Here is a 19,121-nt window from a genome sequence, read left to right on the forward strand (position 1 = left end):
TGAAAGCAGCAGTGCACCCTGGGAAGGGTTTGTGAACTAAAATACATCAGTCTGTCTCACACAGGTCGAGGTGTGAAGCTACACACAACATGTATAGTACTGTAGAGTAGTGTCTCAGCTCTAATGCAGTATCTCTCACATGTGAAATAAAACAAACCCAAATATGTTTTTCTCCCCCTCTCAGTGGGAAACTAAATCTGCCTTTTGCAGATGGAGCTATAAGTGGCCATATTAGGGCAGAAATCCAGAGTCTGGCAATGGGGGTGAAAAAGGGTCCACACACACGCACGCGCGCGCGCACACACACACACACACACACACACACACACACACACACACACACACACACACAGAGAGAGAGAGAGAGAGAGAGAGAGAGAGAGAGAGAGAGAGGGAGAGGGAGGACAGATTGAAGTCTTTGCTTCCTTGACTGTGGCACTGTGGTACTTGCTCAGCCCTCCCCCACACCCCCCCTCCGCCTCAGCCTGGTCAACTCTCTAAACGCATCCTCCCTCACTCAACTCTCTCTCTCTCTTGCACAGACACACACGCGCACACGCGTGTACGCGCACACGCACAGCCGCTCATATAGGAGGATCCCAGCAGCGGAGCGGCCAGTGTACGGCGGAGCGCGCACCGGACCGTCTCGTTAACTTGTCCGCTTCGTTATCTCTTGCCCCCCTCCTCCTCCTCTTCCCTTCTTTCAACCGGGCAAAGCCTCAGCGGCCATCCAGAAGCAGAAGAAGAGTCCTCCTCCAGCTCTCAGACAGACTCAGACTCAGACTGGTCGTCATCGCCTCCTTCTACTCCAGGGAGACTGCGGATTTTATCCCTCATCTTTTCCAGTGGATACAGAGAGCGCGCGCCGCCTCCCTGACACCAACAAACTCCACGGACACTAGTCTGCTCTCACCGGGGGACACCAAGTCCTGCTGTCGGCGTGCGGCTCCAGCTGCCCCCCCCCTCCCTCTCTCTCCGGTTTAACTGCACCGGCCAGACTTGGAAAGAGCAACAGCCTCCACCGGCGCATCAGTGAGGTAAGAGATGCGACTTTCTCCGTTCAGCCACACACTCTACACCTCCAGTCATCCACCACCACAGTGGGGGGGGGGGTCTGTGGTTGCACATTAGCTACAGGCCTTTCTGCAGCAGAACATCAGTTTGCATGATACAGTGGCTGTGTACATGTCCTGGTGAATCCAATCCTTCCTGCTCTTTATTGGAGGCTGAGAGACTGTTTACACATGCTGCTGTGTGTGTCATCAGTAGTTTATTTTAAGAGCAGGCTATACTTCACAAAGTGCAACAACCTGGGTGGAGGATTTGTCCGCCTCCAGCTCCCCAGCACACGCACACACACACACACACACACACACACACACACACACACACACACACACACACACACACACACACACACACACACACGCCTTAGTACCCACGAATATTATATAAAACTTACATTTTTTCGCTACTCTCCTTCCTCCTCCTCCTCCTCCTCCTCTCTCCTCTGGCCTGGTTCTGCTATAGAGTGGGACAGACTATTTTTTTCATAAATAAAGGAGGTGCATTAAAGTTGCTAAGACTCAAATTTTAATTGGGTATTATTACAAGGAATAACAGACACAATTAATTTAGTGTAAAAAAAAAAAGAGATGGCAAATTCTTTCTTAATTACATGACAGCTTTAAGTGCCTCTTTGTTGCTTTTTGTGTCTCAGTGGGGTTCTTCTGCCTCTCTTTGTCATTTTGTGCATCTCTGTAATGATTTTCTTTCTCTTTATAGTTATTAGTGTCTCTCTTGTGTTTGTGTTATATGCCTCTTTGTAATCATCTCATCTGTGTTCATTTGATTGACTTTCTAGTCCATGGACCCCTGGGCCTGTTCAGTCATCCATCCATGATACTAATAAGCCAACTAACAACCACCTCTTCACTGAGGCAGTGGTAGCCAGTCCCCACTTTCCACCTCGCGCTCTCCCCTCACACACTCTCAGATCTCTGATTTGGCTCCCTCGCTCTGAGGCAGCAGTGGAGGCAGATGTTAACGGCTGACCTTAGTGTGTCCTTACACATGCACACATGTATCCCATCCAGTCTGGTTCAGGCCTGTATTGATCAGATGTGATCGACTGCTGGACTGCTGGAGCCGGGTGCTGGTGTGTGTGGTATCAGCTGGACTGGTCCCGGCGGCTTCGGAGCTCATTGAGGTGCCGTGCAGATCGCCATGGTTGTAAAAGCTCAAACATCATCCGTCAGTGCCTGGCATTTATTATCCTCAGCAGCATCTCCTCCTCAGTTTAACGGCACGGCGCCTCTTCTCTCTGTCTTAGTCTCCACTCTCAGCTGGTCAGAGGCGCTCTGCCTGTTCCTTTCTATTTTTAGTCTCTATTTACAATGCAGTAGCTATAGAGGCAAGAAGAGTTGCTCACTGTTTCTCCTCATCTGTCTCTCTCTACCTCTTATTCATCCTGATCGTATTCCTTCAATCTGCACATCGTTCACTCACCTTCACCTCTGTATGTCCCTTTTTTTACCTTTAAGGTTTAACAGTTCAACCTTCAACTAGTCAAAACGGAGCAATTTAACACATGAAACACTGGTAGCAGCTCACACACTGCCACCTGCCCCACATGCACTACATCACTGTTAGAGGCTGTGGAGGAGACGGGGGTAGAGGTTAATCTCTGGATGCTTTTGACCCAAATCACCATGCGACCTACATACCCCTTCCCTAAAACAACCACCCCACTTTTGCTTCCACACACCCACCCAAATATATCTCAAAAAGCACATCACACCACACCACACACACAGATACACACACACAACAGCCTTTTGGACGCCGAACCGAAAGCCACAATGTGACCGAACAACAAATCTCCATTGTCGCGTGGTGAGTTGTTGAAACATGTGAAGCTGCTGGAGTAGAGGGAAAGAAAATGTTTGATTAGAAGTTCTCCAAAAATAATGTTAATAAAGAAAATGTAATTAACTTTGACATCTTTTATGATACTTGAGCAAAAATCTTGAGGCGAATGTGGCCTCGCTTTGTGGAGACGTGTCCCAGTTTAGACTCACAGCTCCATCTCCGCTGCAGAAACGGCTGCACACACACCCAGACCTGAACCCAACACTTCACACTGCTAATCTCAACTTTATGTTTTAATTTTTGACATTACACCACCTGTAATGGCTCCAGTTTTGAGGGAATAATGTGCCGAGAGTACAACAGTGAATCATTAATTCTAGTATGAATTGTGCAAAAATGACACCACTGCCATGAAGACCGGCCTCTGCACCAACCGTGTTTATTCATTAGTTTTTAGCTCCGGGTCAGTCAGACTTGTTGGTGAATCAGCCAGAAGGTACACAGCTCTGTTGTTTCAGTGCAAACACAGACACAGACGCTGGTACAGACGGTGTACACATTATGTATGAGATGACAGGAAGTTTATTCTACAGTGATTCAGCGAAAACACCTCATACAGTACACTATGATCCTGTGCAGCAGGCGAACACAAGTGGCCGCCCAACACTTTGGTCCCAACTGAATTATCACACACATTCATGGTGCCCAGCCGATGAACCCTAATAACCTTGGCGGTCCTCTGACTCTGCCACCACGACCTTCACATTTGTGGTTTTTCATAAAAATGTCCTCACAACTGTGGGATGGATTGTCCTGAAATCTGACACAGACATTAATGCTGCCCATAGCATGGACCCTAATAACTTTGATCCCTTAACATTTTCTTTAGCGCCACCTTTAGGTAAAAAATTAAATTTGTGCGTTAACCAGTCAAGTTCTTTTTGGCCTCGGCCTAAACTGTTTTCTTGTATGTAACAACATCTATTGCACGTCTGTCCGTCCTGGGTGAGGGATCCCTCCTCTGTTGCTCACCCTGAGGTTTCTCCTATTTTTCCCTGTTAAAAGGGTTTTCCATGGAGTTTTTCCTCAGTGGATGTGAGGGTCTAAGGACAGAGGATGTTGTTGTGATGCAATGTAAAGCCCTTTGAGACAAACTGTTTGTAAAAACGGGCTATACAAATAAAATTGCCTTGCCTTGCCTCGCCTTGCCTCAGACTAACGTGGATCCTATATAATTCCTACATAACTGATCCACCTCTCTCCCACATGTATGGACCCAGTAGTTTTGGTCTCCACAGCTGATTTCATCCTTCATGACAACAGTACGTGGGATACATTTTTCATATACGGTAACTCACATATTTTATGGCTTAAAGTTCTGCTTAAAGGTTCCATTCCGGGCGGCTAATTTTTTGGCAAAAATATAAAATCTGAGTGTATCTGGTAAGTATTAGACAGTAATTGATGACATAAGTGATTTGACATATCAATGACGAAATTTGGTCATCTGTGTAAGGAACAGGGGCCAAAATCTGGCCCACCAATCAAATTAGTCTCAGACAATTTTGGTTGGATGGCCCGTCTGTCAGTCAAACTGCTAAATCATATACGTGTACGGGACAGGTTTTTGTCACAGACTCACGGTGTCCAGGGCTGTGATCAGCAGGTTTGGATCTCAGCAGTGGTGTGGAAGGCAGAGAGCCTCCACTCTCCCTCTAACAAGTTACATTTATCTAACATCACTATTAGTCCCAAGCTGTTTAATGATGGCAAAAATGAAACGTATGGTAAATATCCTGCATAGTTCTTCTGCTCTGTGCTACTCTGACCAGAGCGGTGTCCCTAGCAACTGTCTGTTTAACAGTTTTGGTGACTCCTGAATGGACGGAGGGGGTGGGTGCTTATCAGATCCTTAGTCCAGCCCGGGATGGTAACTTTAAATTAGGGCGTGGTCACACAAGCCAGCATCCACCAAAGTTCTTGGTTTGATAGCCCCCCCCCCCCCCCTTCTCTTTGACTCATTTTATGTTGGCGATTTACTGGAGCACTGGCAAGATGGTGACAGCTGAGGAGCCAACTTTGGGCTTCAAAACTGCTGCAAAAGCGACATCCATCTTTTTCACAGTCTATGTTGAAAACCCATGTTGTGTCCAACTCTTGAATGAACAAGATCCAGAGCTCTCTGCCCAGCTCTCTCACCTGGCTCAATAACTTGTTTCCAATCCACAGGGGAGAAATCAAGTGTTTGCAGTACCATGAACTCAGACCTGAAGGTGCTGACTCTCAGCCTAGCTGTTTCACACTTGATTGCCAACTGCCCCCTGTGTGGAGGGAGGAGGTCACAGTTCAGTGAAGCCAACAGACCTACATCATCAGCAAAAAAACCCCCAAAAAACACTTCAAACTGTATAAATTAACCAACAGCAGCAGCATCGCAGTCAAGTTGATTGATGAATATATACAGTTGATTCTGAGGGCTGATACAACTTAGACCATTGTGTATCTCTGTAAATCCACACATCCTGAGCAAGTATCAACATAGAAGTCAAAACCCAGCAGAATACTGCCAATACACATCCTTAATGTATCCTGTGACAGCACGGAGCAAAGCTTTTAGTTTCTGTCAGTGGCAGATGGTTGGCAGTTTATTTGGGGAAGACAATGACTTCTCAGTGACAGTAAGCAGACGAGGTTTTGAAATTAGTTAAAAGTGGCCGTATCACGACACAGCACAAAAGAGATATTGGTTCTTCAACAAACGTCATTATCACCTTTAAATGCAAGTGCTTGTTGAGATGTATTGTGTCATATTGGATGGTTTTATCAGGTAGAAACATGGCTGACAAGCTCCTAGCTGGGTGACAAAGAGAGAGAAAGAGAGGAAGAGAGAGAGAGAGAGAGAGATCGCTAATGTGTGGAGAAATGGATTAACTGTGTGGAATTTGTCAAAATGGACAGGGAGCACTTAGTGAGGAGTCATCTGTGGAAGACAGCAGGAGACAGACAGAAAACAGATATCGGAGCATTGAGAGGAAGAAAGTGAGAAGGCGATGGAGGGGGTAAAAACCTTCCTGCCCCCACTCACATGTTTTTGATTTAAACCTCACAGTGTAAGAAAGGGATAAGCCACTTGTACAAGTGATATGTTTACCATGACGTGGCGTCTGAGGTCTAAAATTTGCCCAGGTTTTAATTAGATGGTAGCAGAAATGCAGAAGATAAACAGAGGGACACATGAACGGTTATTGAGCAAACAACAGGCAGAGTAATTTGAGAAGAAGAAGGGGAGAGTAAAATGGAAAAGGTAAAATGATGGAGAGAAGATAATGGATAGTGACAGGTGCAGGATACATGAGAGAGAGGAGAAACAGGAGGTTCATTATGGTCTAGAAATATTGTTTTTACCAAATGTATGTAGATAAGACATTATGGTTAGTACTCTAGGGTTAGTACATTAGTACCGTTACAGCGCCACCTGTCCATGTGCCTGTGTTTGTGTGTGTGGGGAAAAAAAGTGCTGCACCACACATTGGTCTATGCATGGGAAACAATGGGTGTGTGTTTGAGTAAAATGAACGTTTGTGTTTCATTCTATAAACTACTGATAACAATTTCTCCCAAAAATTACAACTGGTCAAAATAACAAAAAAAGATGCAGTGTTTTCAGACCTCAAATAATGCAAAGAAAACAAGTCGATATTCATTTTAAAACAAGACCACTAATGTTTTAATTTAGGAAGAGTTCAGATTAATCTTGATGGAAATTTAAATTTTAATCCTGTAGCAGCAGTGATTGTTTACTGATTTACTGATGTTATAGTTTTAAGATTTTCTATTAAAATAAAGTCAATAATGACATTTTTTGTATTCTCTTTTTATTTGGAAAAGTACCGAAAAGTATCGAAAAACATGTTGGTACCGATACCGGTACCAAAATGTTGGTATCGTGACAACACTATAAGACATACACCTACATTCTTACTGTCACACAAATACAGAAATACTGTTATATATTTATACATTTCTTTCTGCTTTTGTAAAATTTCATATGGTGATTCACATCTGAATTTATACTATGGGAACATACTATTTTCATAGGGGACTGTCCGTTTAAACTGACTTGAACATCACCTGTTTCCCCACTCATGTGTAGGCCCATGATGAGGATTGGATAGAGTGACAATAGATGAGTATATTCTCCCCGAGTGTAGGGCTGTTTTCGAAACCGCATACTACCGTACTGCCTACTACATACTGCGTTATATGTACTGTATACTGCATACTGAATGTGGGATTCAGTATACTACTTGAGCAGACCGATGCCGTTTTCATCGCAGTATGCAGTATACGAGTTTCCCAGAATGCATTTCACGGCAACCGGTAGCAGTAGCTGTAAAACAGGCTAAAAGCTGTTTTATTTCTCGCTCTAGCGCTGTAATTATGTAACTTTATTAAGTTGTAATATTTTTTGTTAAGACCCCAAATATACGGCCAGTTTATCCAAATGACGGCTGTTTAAAAGTTTGCTCCGATGTTTTTCGGAGAAGTGAAGCTCCGCAGCGACCAGGACATCACAGAGGCAGCAGCCCGGCTCCTGACGTGCTCGGCCGGCCAGCACTACGACGTCATTCCGGAGGAGAAAACGGTCGCTAATTAACTTACCCGCAGGTTTTTAAAGGTTTACCACCGGCTGGTTAAATTATTTTCAGGAGATAAATGTTGGTCTCATTGATGAAATCTCAATTGTGGCAGTAGCATTAGTTTGTTTGAATGTAAAGTGAAGCTTCTTGTGTGTAAGCAGCGCTGCCTCGGGGCTCTGGAGCCTAACGTTATGTACAGAAATCACCACATTTACAAAAAATAAATAAATATTTTACAATGAACCAATCAGTCTGCATTAAGTTTTATTTTATTAAACTATAGTTACGGTACACGGCTACACTACCGTCTTTGGTTACGCTCTGGTTACGGTTAGACGTCAGGGGAGCATTGCATTGTGGGTTACAGTACGCGATGTAGACTGGTCAGATGCATACTGGAGATATTTTCCGAATCAGTACAACATCCGGGAACTTTTCGCATACTGCAGATTTTGCTTTTGTTCGCATACTGCATACTGCATACTGCATACTACATTTTGGCCAAATCAGTACGTACTAGCAGTATAGTATGCGGTTTCGAATACAGCCTAGGAGAACAGTTCTTCATGTTTCTGACCATCCATGTTTTAATCTCTTCTGTAGGTGTGTAACCTCATCTCTACAAATTAAGTTTGTATACTTATGATTTCCAACAACAAAGATGTTTTGAGAAAATCTAATGCCATGAGTGAAACAGTGTGAAAAACCACAAAGATCTTACATTTCTTACATGAATGTAATGTGTCAACATAAACATGTAATCGTAAACTTGCAACCAAACTACCCATGATTTCAAATTGGATACATATATTTCTTTAAACATAAGGGCACATATTTATTTAAAAAGACATTTTAAAAAGATAAAACATCCCTAAGCCACCTGGATGTTATTGATAATTCATTGATAGATTGGATTTACTAACAAGTAGTGCTTCGGGAGGTTATCAAATGGTAAATACATGTTATAAGTGCAGCATTTTTTACCTTCATTGTGATAGTGACAGTGAGAGAGAGAGAGAGAGAGAGAGAGAGAGAGAGAGAGAGAGTCAAGGAGAGAGAGGGAGGATGACAGGCTGCTGTAAGCTTTTATGGTATGTGCTCTAGGGGAACCACTGGAGTGCACCAAGAGGATATGTGGGCTCGCTTTAGCTGTTATGCAAGTAACATACATGTTTAAAACTTGATAACGTTCAATTTTAACCAAAGCAGACATCCTGTACTGAGCAGCATGGCACACATGGATGGACTGTGTCCCCCTTATGTACAGTAGGCCAGGGGTTCTCAACTAGTCTCACTCTGGGACCAACATTTTCCCATGGTCATTAAGTCGCGACCCACTTCTATAGAATTCAAACCAAGAATTTTTTTTTAAAGCCTTTAAAAACTCATTTTGCTCTTTATTGAGCAAAGTACATTTCAGGGCACATGAATGAAACTGAGGAGGACCATGACAACTGCATGTACAGAAGTGAATAGGGTTATATCAAACTGCACAAAATGGAGACCAACAAAACGATATATTTGACTTCTAATGCATCTCCGCATTCAGAGCATATTCACAAAAATGAATAAATATCAAATTGCACAAAATAAAGACCCACAAAACTGCATTCAGGCCACATCAATAAGAAACTGATATCTTTGCATTCAGAGAAATGGAGCAAATAATAAGAAAGTGAGGAGGACCATAACAACTGCATGTGTTCATGTGTCTCTGTGCCTTTCAAAATAAGTTATTTTTCAAAATAAAAGACATGTCCAACATCAGATGTGCATTAAATATTATTTACTTTTTTGACCAGCTGTCCGCGACCCATCCAGAACGGGTCCGCGACCCACTTTTGGGTCCTGACCCACCAGTTGAGAACCACTGCAGTAGGCCACATGTATACAGTGGTGTCCAACAGACACCATCAACTGACAGTAGCCTACTTTCCTATTCACTTGAACACTCACTGACTTTACTTTTCATTGAGATGAAGAAGAGAAATTGTTCTAAAAAAAAAAAGAAGTACAGTAATAATAGTTGGCTTCCCATCTATAGCCTGCAGATGTCGATTCTGTGGATTGAAATGACAATAGTCTTTAGGTGCACTTACCTACCATGTCGTAGAAGGCTGATGCTAAAGCTGCTGTTACAGAATACAAAATCAATATGGCTGATTCGGATGGTTTGTGTTTTGGGGCATTTTCTGGCATGTATGGAGTGAAATTTAGCTGTACAGTACATGGTGTCCTATCAGCCGCCACCTACAGCCAGGTCAACCCCAGCAGTCTTTCAAAAAGATGGTGACAGAGGAAGAATGGAAAAAAAAGAAAGAAGATAAGACGATGAATTAGTAGAGAAAAAATGGTAAAGACAGCAAACAAACAGAGACACTGAGAAGAAGTGAGACAAAGAGGTGGACGGGAGGCCGATGCAGAGAAACAGATGGATAGAGTGGACAAATAGAAGTGAAAGTGGAAGAGAGGCAGAGAGTGAAAACAGGGATGAAGGAGATGGTGAGTGATAGAGTAAGAAAAAGGAAAGCATTCAATCCTCCTGTCGTCTCTGGAGGATGCTGCTGAAACCTGATCTCAGCCAGTCGCTCTGCCTCTCTCTGTCTGTCTAATATTGGTAGGACACACACACGCACGCGCGCGCGCACACACACACACACACACACACACACACACACACACTATTTCACCTCAATATTTCACCTGGTGTTTTCCTCAGACTTGCTAAAGGACACACTTCCTTCTCCAGTCCGTCTCTTGTCTGTCCTAATAAATCAGCCAAACACATGTAGCCTATACATAAAGCTTATCACAAAGGCTACTTGATTAGTTCCCGTGTTTTAATATGCATTTTGTAAAGGGAAGAATCATTACCTACTTCTCATCTTAAGGCATAATTTGTAATTGGGTACAATAATTGGTTTGATTATGTAGGCCTAACTTTTGTGTGTTAAATGTGTTTGAAAAAAAAAAAAAAAGATTTAAAAAAAAAAAGTTTGTTATTGCATTCTTGATATGTTATGAATCTTATAACCAGCAGCTTGTTATAGCTTAGTTTAGTGTAAAGAGTAGCAACAAGGAGGGAAAGCAGCTTCAAACATTCTGTTACCATTTTTTATGCTAAGCCAAGCTAACTGGCAGCTAGCTGTAGCCTTGTAGCTTTACAGTGTTAAAAACATGACATCCGTATTGATCTTCTATAGGCCACCTCTTAGCAAGAAAGATTAGTTCATCTATTCTTTTAACCAATGATATTTAAACTGCATTCTGGTGTTGAAGATTGCACAGACCTAAACAACAGATTCAGAACAAAAGCATTGGTCTGTTTTTCTTTTTTAAATTATTTTTATTAATCTTCACTTTTATTTGGCATTTTAGTTTCTCAACCACAGCCTGCGTGTTACAGTAAAAACAGAAGTGGAGATTTTGAGAAGCATTCAAACATAAAAATGGCTGTTTAGCATCCTGACCATGGTGAAGTGGTTGAATTCAGAGCTGCAGTCTCCTGCCTAAAAATGCCCCCTCATTCACTAAACTGTCATAAAGAACAATTGCGTAATATCAAGTATTATTTAATGTCCCTTAAAAATACCATAGTTTTTTTCTGTGTTGAAGCAGAGTGCAGACTACACAAGCACTCGGCTCGCCCGAATCCTCAAATGACTCACACAGACACACACGCAAAGGTACACATACACAAGCACACACTCAAGGAGGGAAGAGTATTATTGAGAGAGTATCGTGGACACAGAGTGTGGGTGGAGAGTGCAAGGGAGCAGGAGAGAGGAAGAGACAAAGAAAAAGGTGCAGTGGAAGAGAATGAAGACAACATTGCTGTACAGAGTTGAATTATTTATAATATGGACTACAGTATGTGATGAATTACTTTCTGTTCCTAATCGGCCCAGTTAGTAAACTGTGCATGGCCCAAAATACATTTCACTTCACTCTAACCTTTCAACTGAATGTGTATGTGTGGGCTGTAAAATGTACTACATATACTGACTATAGCCTATTGACCTTTGAGAGTGAGTGGCGAAGATTAACACCACAGTCATAACTGTGTGCTGAGTAGAGCCAGGACATTTTAGCATTTACAGCAGGCAACAGCCAAGCTCTAAACAACACTAAATGACTTTTATCAACATCTCATGAAGCTCAATCATCTTTATAACACATCTTGTATAATAAATCAATACAAACAGACAGTGTCAGCAGGTGTAGTTCATTTGTTGTTGGTTTTATTTATTTCTGAAAGAAAGAAAGAAAGAAAGAAAGAAAGAAAGAAAGAAAGAAAGAAAGAAAGAAAGAAAGAAAGAACTCTTATATTAAAGGGATATTTAAATCATCTCTGTGGCTCAGTTAACCTGGATACTAGAGTGCTTTTACACAGGAGTTTAGACACCAATGACTTTGACCTGGTTACATGTGTCTTTCTTCCACTCACCCAAGGCTGTAGTGTACCAGAAACAGCACATGGTGATTTTAGTTTCCACAATTCTAGTTAATGAATACAATTTTAAATCCAGTACATTTTGTCAATCACTAACCAATATTTAAAGCAGATATCATCGGCACGGCCGTTTCGGCTAATGCTGTGTTCAAGGCAGGCTTTTGAAACCGTAAGTTACAGCTTCAAGTCACAACTACGACTTGGTAGCGTTCCAGGTAACCCGTAGCTCGTGTTTTTACCGTCCTGTTGTCTGTGAAAGTTCCCTATAACGGCCACTCGTAACTTCCGACCCGTGAACTCGTACCAGATCGAACTGGTATGACTTCACAGGAAGGAAAACCACAAAGTACGAGTTTCCTTGAACGCACCATGAGTTAGCAGCCCCCGCCCTTGTCAGGCATCAATTGGTCCTCGTGCTACGTCACCACATTCACGCGCATCCCTTGGCTGCACACACAGCCCTTCATGCCGTTCTCTCCCCTCATTGGATAACACTTGTATCCCACAAGGAAAATTTTCTCCTCGGGTTACAGCAGAGCAGAGTGACGGAGAGACTCGTGTTTAGGCTGAAATACTTCATGTAAGTGATTGCTGACGGAAAATAGGACTATTTAGGACTTATATTAACAAAAACATTCCACTGATATCTGCTTTAACTTTAATTTCAGATCATTCACAAATGTGCCATCTTTGTCTCCATAGGCTAGATTTTGTCTTAAGCTAAATGCATTTCCTCTCGCTGTGTTGCAGTGCAAAACGAAAGGGATACGACCTGGTAAAGTGCATATTACTGACGCTTTGGTCTGTGCAGGTTGTAAAGGGAGAACTGATCGTATTATGCTGGGTGGGTGGCTCAGATTCTGCAGATGCAGACAGTTTTAGAAACTCAGTGCAAGATTTGTGTCGAAAATCTAATCTTCAGCAATCTGAGAAGCGCCTGTGTCACGTGAGTTGGTCCAGAGCAGTTCTCTAGTGAGAGAGCTGCAAAGGACACCCCCCTCCCCCACCTTTATTGGATGATCAAATTAACTCGAGCACACCTTCATCAACACCGGTTCTTTTGAATCAATTTGTTATATAACACTACTGATTGAATAAACACAAAAATACTAAAAAGAAAAAGTACCAAAGAATATCTAAAAATGGATATTGTCATTATAATGCATTTATTCATTACTGCATTACTTACTCTTTCATTGGCCTACTTTCAGCTGTTTCACCAGTCTGTTGAGTTGGACTGTTTACTTTGAGAGAACTGTTTCAACTCATTAAATATACTTTCAACTACTTTGGTGACTTCATACTATTTATACAAAAGCTTACTATATTTCACATACTCTGACTTGAAACAAGTAATTATAGGTATGTTGATGTTTTAAAATGTAATTTATAATTTAATTTAGTCAGGCAAGACCACACTTGTACCACTTGTTTAAATTTAAGTTTCAAGCTGCACTTTTGACTTATACAATTTTTTCTTCTTCATATAATCCTGGATGCAGTGGGATGTGGAAGGAAGTGGGTGGCTTTACACTTATTTGGAAGTTTTGTGTTGGGACACCACTATGTTTCTGAAGCACATGCAATAAGATACGACAAAATGGGACATAGAGCCAGTACATGGTGTCCCTTTTCTTCTCTTTGGTTATAGAAGCAGAACATTTTCAGGTATTGAGTAGCAGTTCAACTCTACCTCACTGTCATTAATCTTTGTATGAAATAACCTAACTAAAGGTGGCAACATACAGGATAAACCAAGGTTTGTCATGTTAAATGTTTCTCATATTGGTTGCAAACATAATTACATGTGGCAGATTCAACTATGGAGGCTGTAGAAAAGCTATGGCTTACCATGAAGTGAATACATGCAGCCCAAAAGACACAAAAGAAGGCAACTGAATATATCCTGTGGTGTTAAGTGGGTCTGCCAGTTTTGGCAGCACTTGGTTGTACTCTGCGAATTTAACAGCCTCTATTCTCCTTCCTGTAGGTGGAATCTCTAAGCAGCGGTTATAAATCAGATGTACTTGGTGGTGTTCTTGCTGCAGGGCAGAGTTGTATTGAGTGTGTCTGCCTACTATTTAACAGAATAAATATAACTCTGCCCTCCTCTTGCTGTGCACAGGTAGAGAAGCCCTACATCAAACTGCAACCATGGATGAGATGGACCTGCCCCAGATGAAGAAGGAGGTGGAGAGCCTCAAGTACCAGCTGGCCTTCAAACGAGAGAAGTCCTCCAAAACAGTGACTGAGTGAGTAGTTACTCCACAATATCTCTTCAAACTTCTGGCAGAGTTAAAGCCGCTGAAACAGCTTTGGACAGAACAATATGTTCTGATGTTAAAAATAAAATGTGTTTTTTTGCCAAATGCAATAAGCGCACCCAAAATTATCTAACAATTAGAGTTATCAGTAGTAGATCTTTTTGTGGTTAATACAGCTATGATCTAATGTTACCAATTTGATTTGCAAAAACATAGATTTATCTTGTTGTTTGCTGTAATAAATACAATGATTCAATAAATGTAATGATTTTGGTGATGATAGTATTAAGCATTCCAGCACAATGATAAAGCAGCAATATATAACTTCATTAACTAAAACTTGAAGGCTACTGTCAGCCAGAGGCAGATCTGAGCATTAAGCAAAGCTGCAGCCATCATTAGGATCTGTGCAGCTCTCTCTTTGTCTGTGGTGCCAGTAGATTAAGGGCCAATCAAGGAAACTCTGAAAAAACACTTCATCTGAGGCTTCATCAGCACTGCTCAGGCAGACTGTCTTTTGACTAATGCTGTGTTTCATGTAAAGTGCCAGAGTATTCACAGGCAGTGTTTTGAAACCCTTCTTGAAAGTCTTGTGAATGTAAAAAAAAAACAAAAAAGAGGAACTATTGAAAAAACAGAAGGCGCTCTGATGGCACGAGTGCACTTTATGGACATTTAACTGAATTTTAAGTGAGAGTATGCAACTTTTCAGAGAAGAAATTACATATTCTTTGTCTTACAAATGGAAATGAAATTCATGAGCTACAGTAATACACTTTTCTCAGGATTTTTTGCTACTTCATCTGATATGCCAAGTAGTCGTGGTGGCTAATATTAGGTGTCATTACTGATTAAAACAGCTACTTCTGTGCAACTGGCACTAAATCTGTTATAAAACTAGAATTAAAGACTAGGCATTTATTGAAATGTTAATCTGACATCACAAACACAGAGTAATCAAATCTCCAAACTAAGTCAGTATCAGTCATAGCAGCTTAAGTTAACAAACACCAGCTAACACATCTTGTAGTTGATCTTGAACTAACCTACTACACTTCATTTTTGCGTTTTGCATGTTCCCAAATAACATGACATTCTCATTAGTGTCATTAACCAATTGTATCAGCTTTCTGTGGAAAATGTAAAAGCTTGAGCTAGTGCTAAACTCATTTTTAATCATGCAACCAAAAAATCCAGCCCAAGGGAACCATAAGTGCCTAAATGCTGCAGGTTTAAGGATTCTTTACATGCAGCAGCAGGACAGCAGGTTAGCTTAGCTCACCATAAATTAGCGTATTAGCAGTCAGCAGCAGCAGCTAGTCATATTCTGCCCATCCAAAGCTCACTAATTAACATTTTGTTTTTGTTTGTTTAACTTGTACAAACATGAAGTGTAAAAGCAACATGTTGCATATTTAGAGTGGTTTCATTGTTCCAAAGACATTAGAGTGCTTTTGAACATCTCATCTACTTTGCATGCAAAAAAGTGAAAGTTTTATTTCACATAATATTTCACAGCAAAACTCAAAAAGACAGTTATTGATGGAAAAAGCAAAAGTACTCCAAAAGCTGCAGAAGTAAATGTGATCAGTCACATCTGGTTGCTTAGCTTCTTCCTCACTGTCTTGCCTTGTATGGAAAAGAGGAAATGGATAGAGGACAGACTGTGGTAATAAAGTCCCAGTGGAATTTAAAAAATGTCTCTTGTCTCTTTCTGTCTCCTCTCAAAGTTTGGTAAAGTGGATAGAAGACGGCGTCCCAGAGGATCCCTTTTTGAACCCGGAGCTGATGAAGAACAACCCATGGGTGGAGAAAGGAAAATGCATCCTTCTCTAGAAGAAAGCACCCGTCCCGTCACGACCTATCAACTTCCACCACGCCGACCAACACGCACCTACAGACGACCCTCAACCTGTCCCTCCCTGTCCCGCCACAGCAGTGACAGGACATCCTCCAGCCTCCTAACCTCTCACCGTGAATGTACAACAGCCCATTCCCCCTGACCTGTCCTGACCACGCATCCCAACAAGGGCACAGAAAACACACACACTTACACACTTGCACTCCAAACTTTGGGGCTTTCCCCCCCCGACTGCCACACATTCACTGCAACTTTATTCCTGCCATGGCAATGCATTGTTACTATGATATTACGACAATGATCAATACTCCTACTACATGTCTCTATATGAATACATAATTATTTATGCAGCTGCCAGTCATGAGCTTTCTGTAACCTCTTATCTTCATTCTGAGCATAGCACTTTTTATTTCTTCCATTTATGATAAAATGATGAGCATAATGAAACGTAGAGTCAGATTCTCAAAATCTGACTGTAAATCTGCTCGGGGACGGGAGCTCTATAGTGAGATGTAAATCATATAACCACGCATAAAGCTAAAACAAAATTGTGGTACTTTTTAGATTGAACGTTAATGGTTTGCTCAAGTCTGTGGTTGACGAAATATCTACAATAAGGCTGTTTAACCTAAACTAATGTGGCCAGAAGAACCTGTAATGATTTATTATTAAATGAGGATCATTTTTAGTCCATACCACTTGATCATACCCCAATGATTTACTAATGATGACTTACATACCATGCTTTTAATGTTTTAGTAAGTCAGAAATGAAGTTAAAAATTGGGTTTTCAAGACATGGAGGATCTGCGGATGAAGGACATTAAGTTGTGTAACATTTGAAGATAATGTCTTCATACATATTTGCCTGCTTCAACAAAAATAAGATGCAACATTTTTAGCCCCATTTACACTTTGTTACACATTAAATTAGCTACATGAGTCAGATTGGGAATATGATGTTTCTCCCAGGATACATGTGAATCATGGTTGGCTCTGTTTCAGATCAGAGGGTGGTGCTTATTCCCCTGAAGATGAATCATATTTATAGACTAGCCTCTAACATGATTTGAGCAATCAGACTGAAGTCCATCTTGAATGCTCCTTGGATACATTTCCACTTAGCTTTTTTGATGTCTGCATTGACGCCAGTCATCATAGGGGCAGTTTTAATACATTAAATCCCTATGGTCTAAAACCATCAACCATCATAAGCCGTATGAATTATCCTTACTACCAATTTTAAGTTGTTATAGGTTCCTATGGTGCATTTACTGATTGTAACATGTTAATTATTGTCTAATTACTCTCTCTGTGTGTGTGATATGTTAACCACAAACTTAACTGACAAATGTGACTGTTACAGATCTGATCACTCAAAGATGAATACCAAGGATCTGTTACATGGAAACAAGTTCATTAATTGTCTAAAGATGTCAGTAGCTGTTCTGGCTTTTATTGGAAAAAAGGGGTAAAAATGAGGGTAACAATGGCGCACACTTTCTGACCATATATCATCTAAGGTAATCACAGTGTTGAATTTGGTTGTACATGAGAAGTGAATTGAAGGCTAAAACTGTGCTCAGTTTCTGACGGTACTTTGTAGGTTTTGAACGCACCCCACTCCCTCTGCAGTTCATGTGAGTCATACTGACATCTTGAGAGAATGCCTGACACACACGCACAAAGTCTCACAAGACTTATGTTACTCCCAGCGATCTCGACCAAAACGAACGAAGCCTTTACACCGAACAACCGCCGTGCATGAACACAAGAGGCGCTCACCGCGACTGCAGCGTTTAGTCATGTTGTTTTGAGCTTTCGGCGCTACCTACAGCTCGTAATGCATGGTTAGCAAATGTACATGTTGGAGGTAGAGATCTGCCACCAGTGTTGTTTTTGCTTCAGTGTCATGAGGTCAGAGAGAGTCATGGCAGCTCTGTTTGTGTTGTCAGAGCATAGTGAAGCTCTGGGTCTCTGGAGGGGGTTGGAGTTTTCTGTTCCCTCTCCTCCTTAGCTACGGACCCTAAGGCAACACACAAACACACACACATGCACATTCAACATCCAAACAAAGCATACACACACACTATCTTACTCCACACATGTACAGATAGACCCCTTTAACTTATTAACTTATTGATCAAGACTTGGTTCATTTATTTATTTATTTATTTATTGATGAGACCTTTCTCTCGCCTATAGTTTTTGTTTCCTTTGTCTGCACTCCCTCTTCCCAGACTTGAAGAAAAAAAACACAAAGACCCCCCCAAAAAAAAAAAGACGACTACACCTTGCCAGATCACATCTACTACTGCCTTGTACACAGTTTCCTTAATATAAGAATGTAAATATAATGGCATGAGGTTGGAACATCACCACTGACCTCTGATCCGTCTGTATATGCATGTGTGTGTGTGTGTGTGTGTGTGTGTGTGTGTGTGTGTGTGTGTGTGTGTGCATATTTTCAAACAAAATGCTTCAATTTGGACATCAGGCTCCCATGTGGATTATGATACACATGCACATACAGCTGCATCACACACACAACACAAACACACAGGCAGGCCTGAGGCCACACAGATCAACAAAACACACACACACACACACACACACACACACACACACACACACACACACACTGCTTAGTGAGAATGTGTATGAGGGGAGGAGTGGCAAGGATGTGGGTTTCTCTAAAAGACTTGGGGACAAGCAGAGCCTCACATCATCTCAGTACTGTAATGAGACTCATGTACATTTTCCTCATGACGAGCTGGTTTCCTAATGGCTGCTCAGAGCTCGGAGGACTTCTTATGTGTAACTCAAATATTCAGTGTTCCTCCTTTGACACAATCAAAACAATCAAATGGCTCATGATGTGCTTATAAATTATTTATCTGAATTATTGCTTGCATGTAACTTGTACAGGCAAAGGTTTCATCCAGTCAAACTAACATGTTTCACATTTAGGGTATATACATGTCACTGACTCTGAAGTGTGGCCGGTGAATTTATGATGTCCAGTACAAATAC

The 19,121-nt window shown here is 41.5% G+C and overlaps 1 protein-coding gene across 1 annotated transcript; it reads left to right on the top strand.

Annotated features, from left to right (window-relative positions):
- Positions 1-437: 437 nt before the first annotated feature.
- gng13b (guanine nucleotide binding protein (G protein), gamma 13b) lies at positions 438-18,350 on the top strand. The gene is made up of 3 exons (XM_085785259.1): positions 438-1,037; positions 14,090-14,216; positions 15,959-18,350. The coding sequence occupies exons 2-3, from the start codon at positions 14,119-14,121 to the stop codon at positions 16,062-16,064; spliced, it is 204 nt and encodes a 67-aa protein (XP_085641385.1). The 5' UTR covers positions 438-1,037; positions 14,090-14,118; the 3' UTR covers positions 16,065-18,350.
- The last annotated feature ends 771 nt before the right edge of the window (positions 18,351-19,121 follow it).

This window comes from Trachurus japonicus, chromosome 8, assembly GCF_045865225.1.
Source record: "Trachurus japonicus isolate A0001 chromosome 8, Traja_1.0".
Classification (NCBI taxonomy): Eukaryota; Metazoa; Chordata; class Actinopteri; order Carangiformes; family Carangidae; genus Trachurus; species Trachurus japonicus.

Bases quoted from the DNA above. Each gene is read 5' to 3' on its own strand.
- gng13b (XM_085785259.1), top strand. From the start codon at position 14,119: ATGGATGAGATGGACCTGCCCCAGATGAAGAAGGAGGTGGAGAGCCTC. The intron at 14,217-15,958 runs GTGAGTAGTTAC...CTCCTCTCAAAG, and splicing joins TCCTCCAAAACAGTGACTGA to TTTGGTAAAGTGGATAGAAG.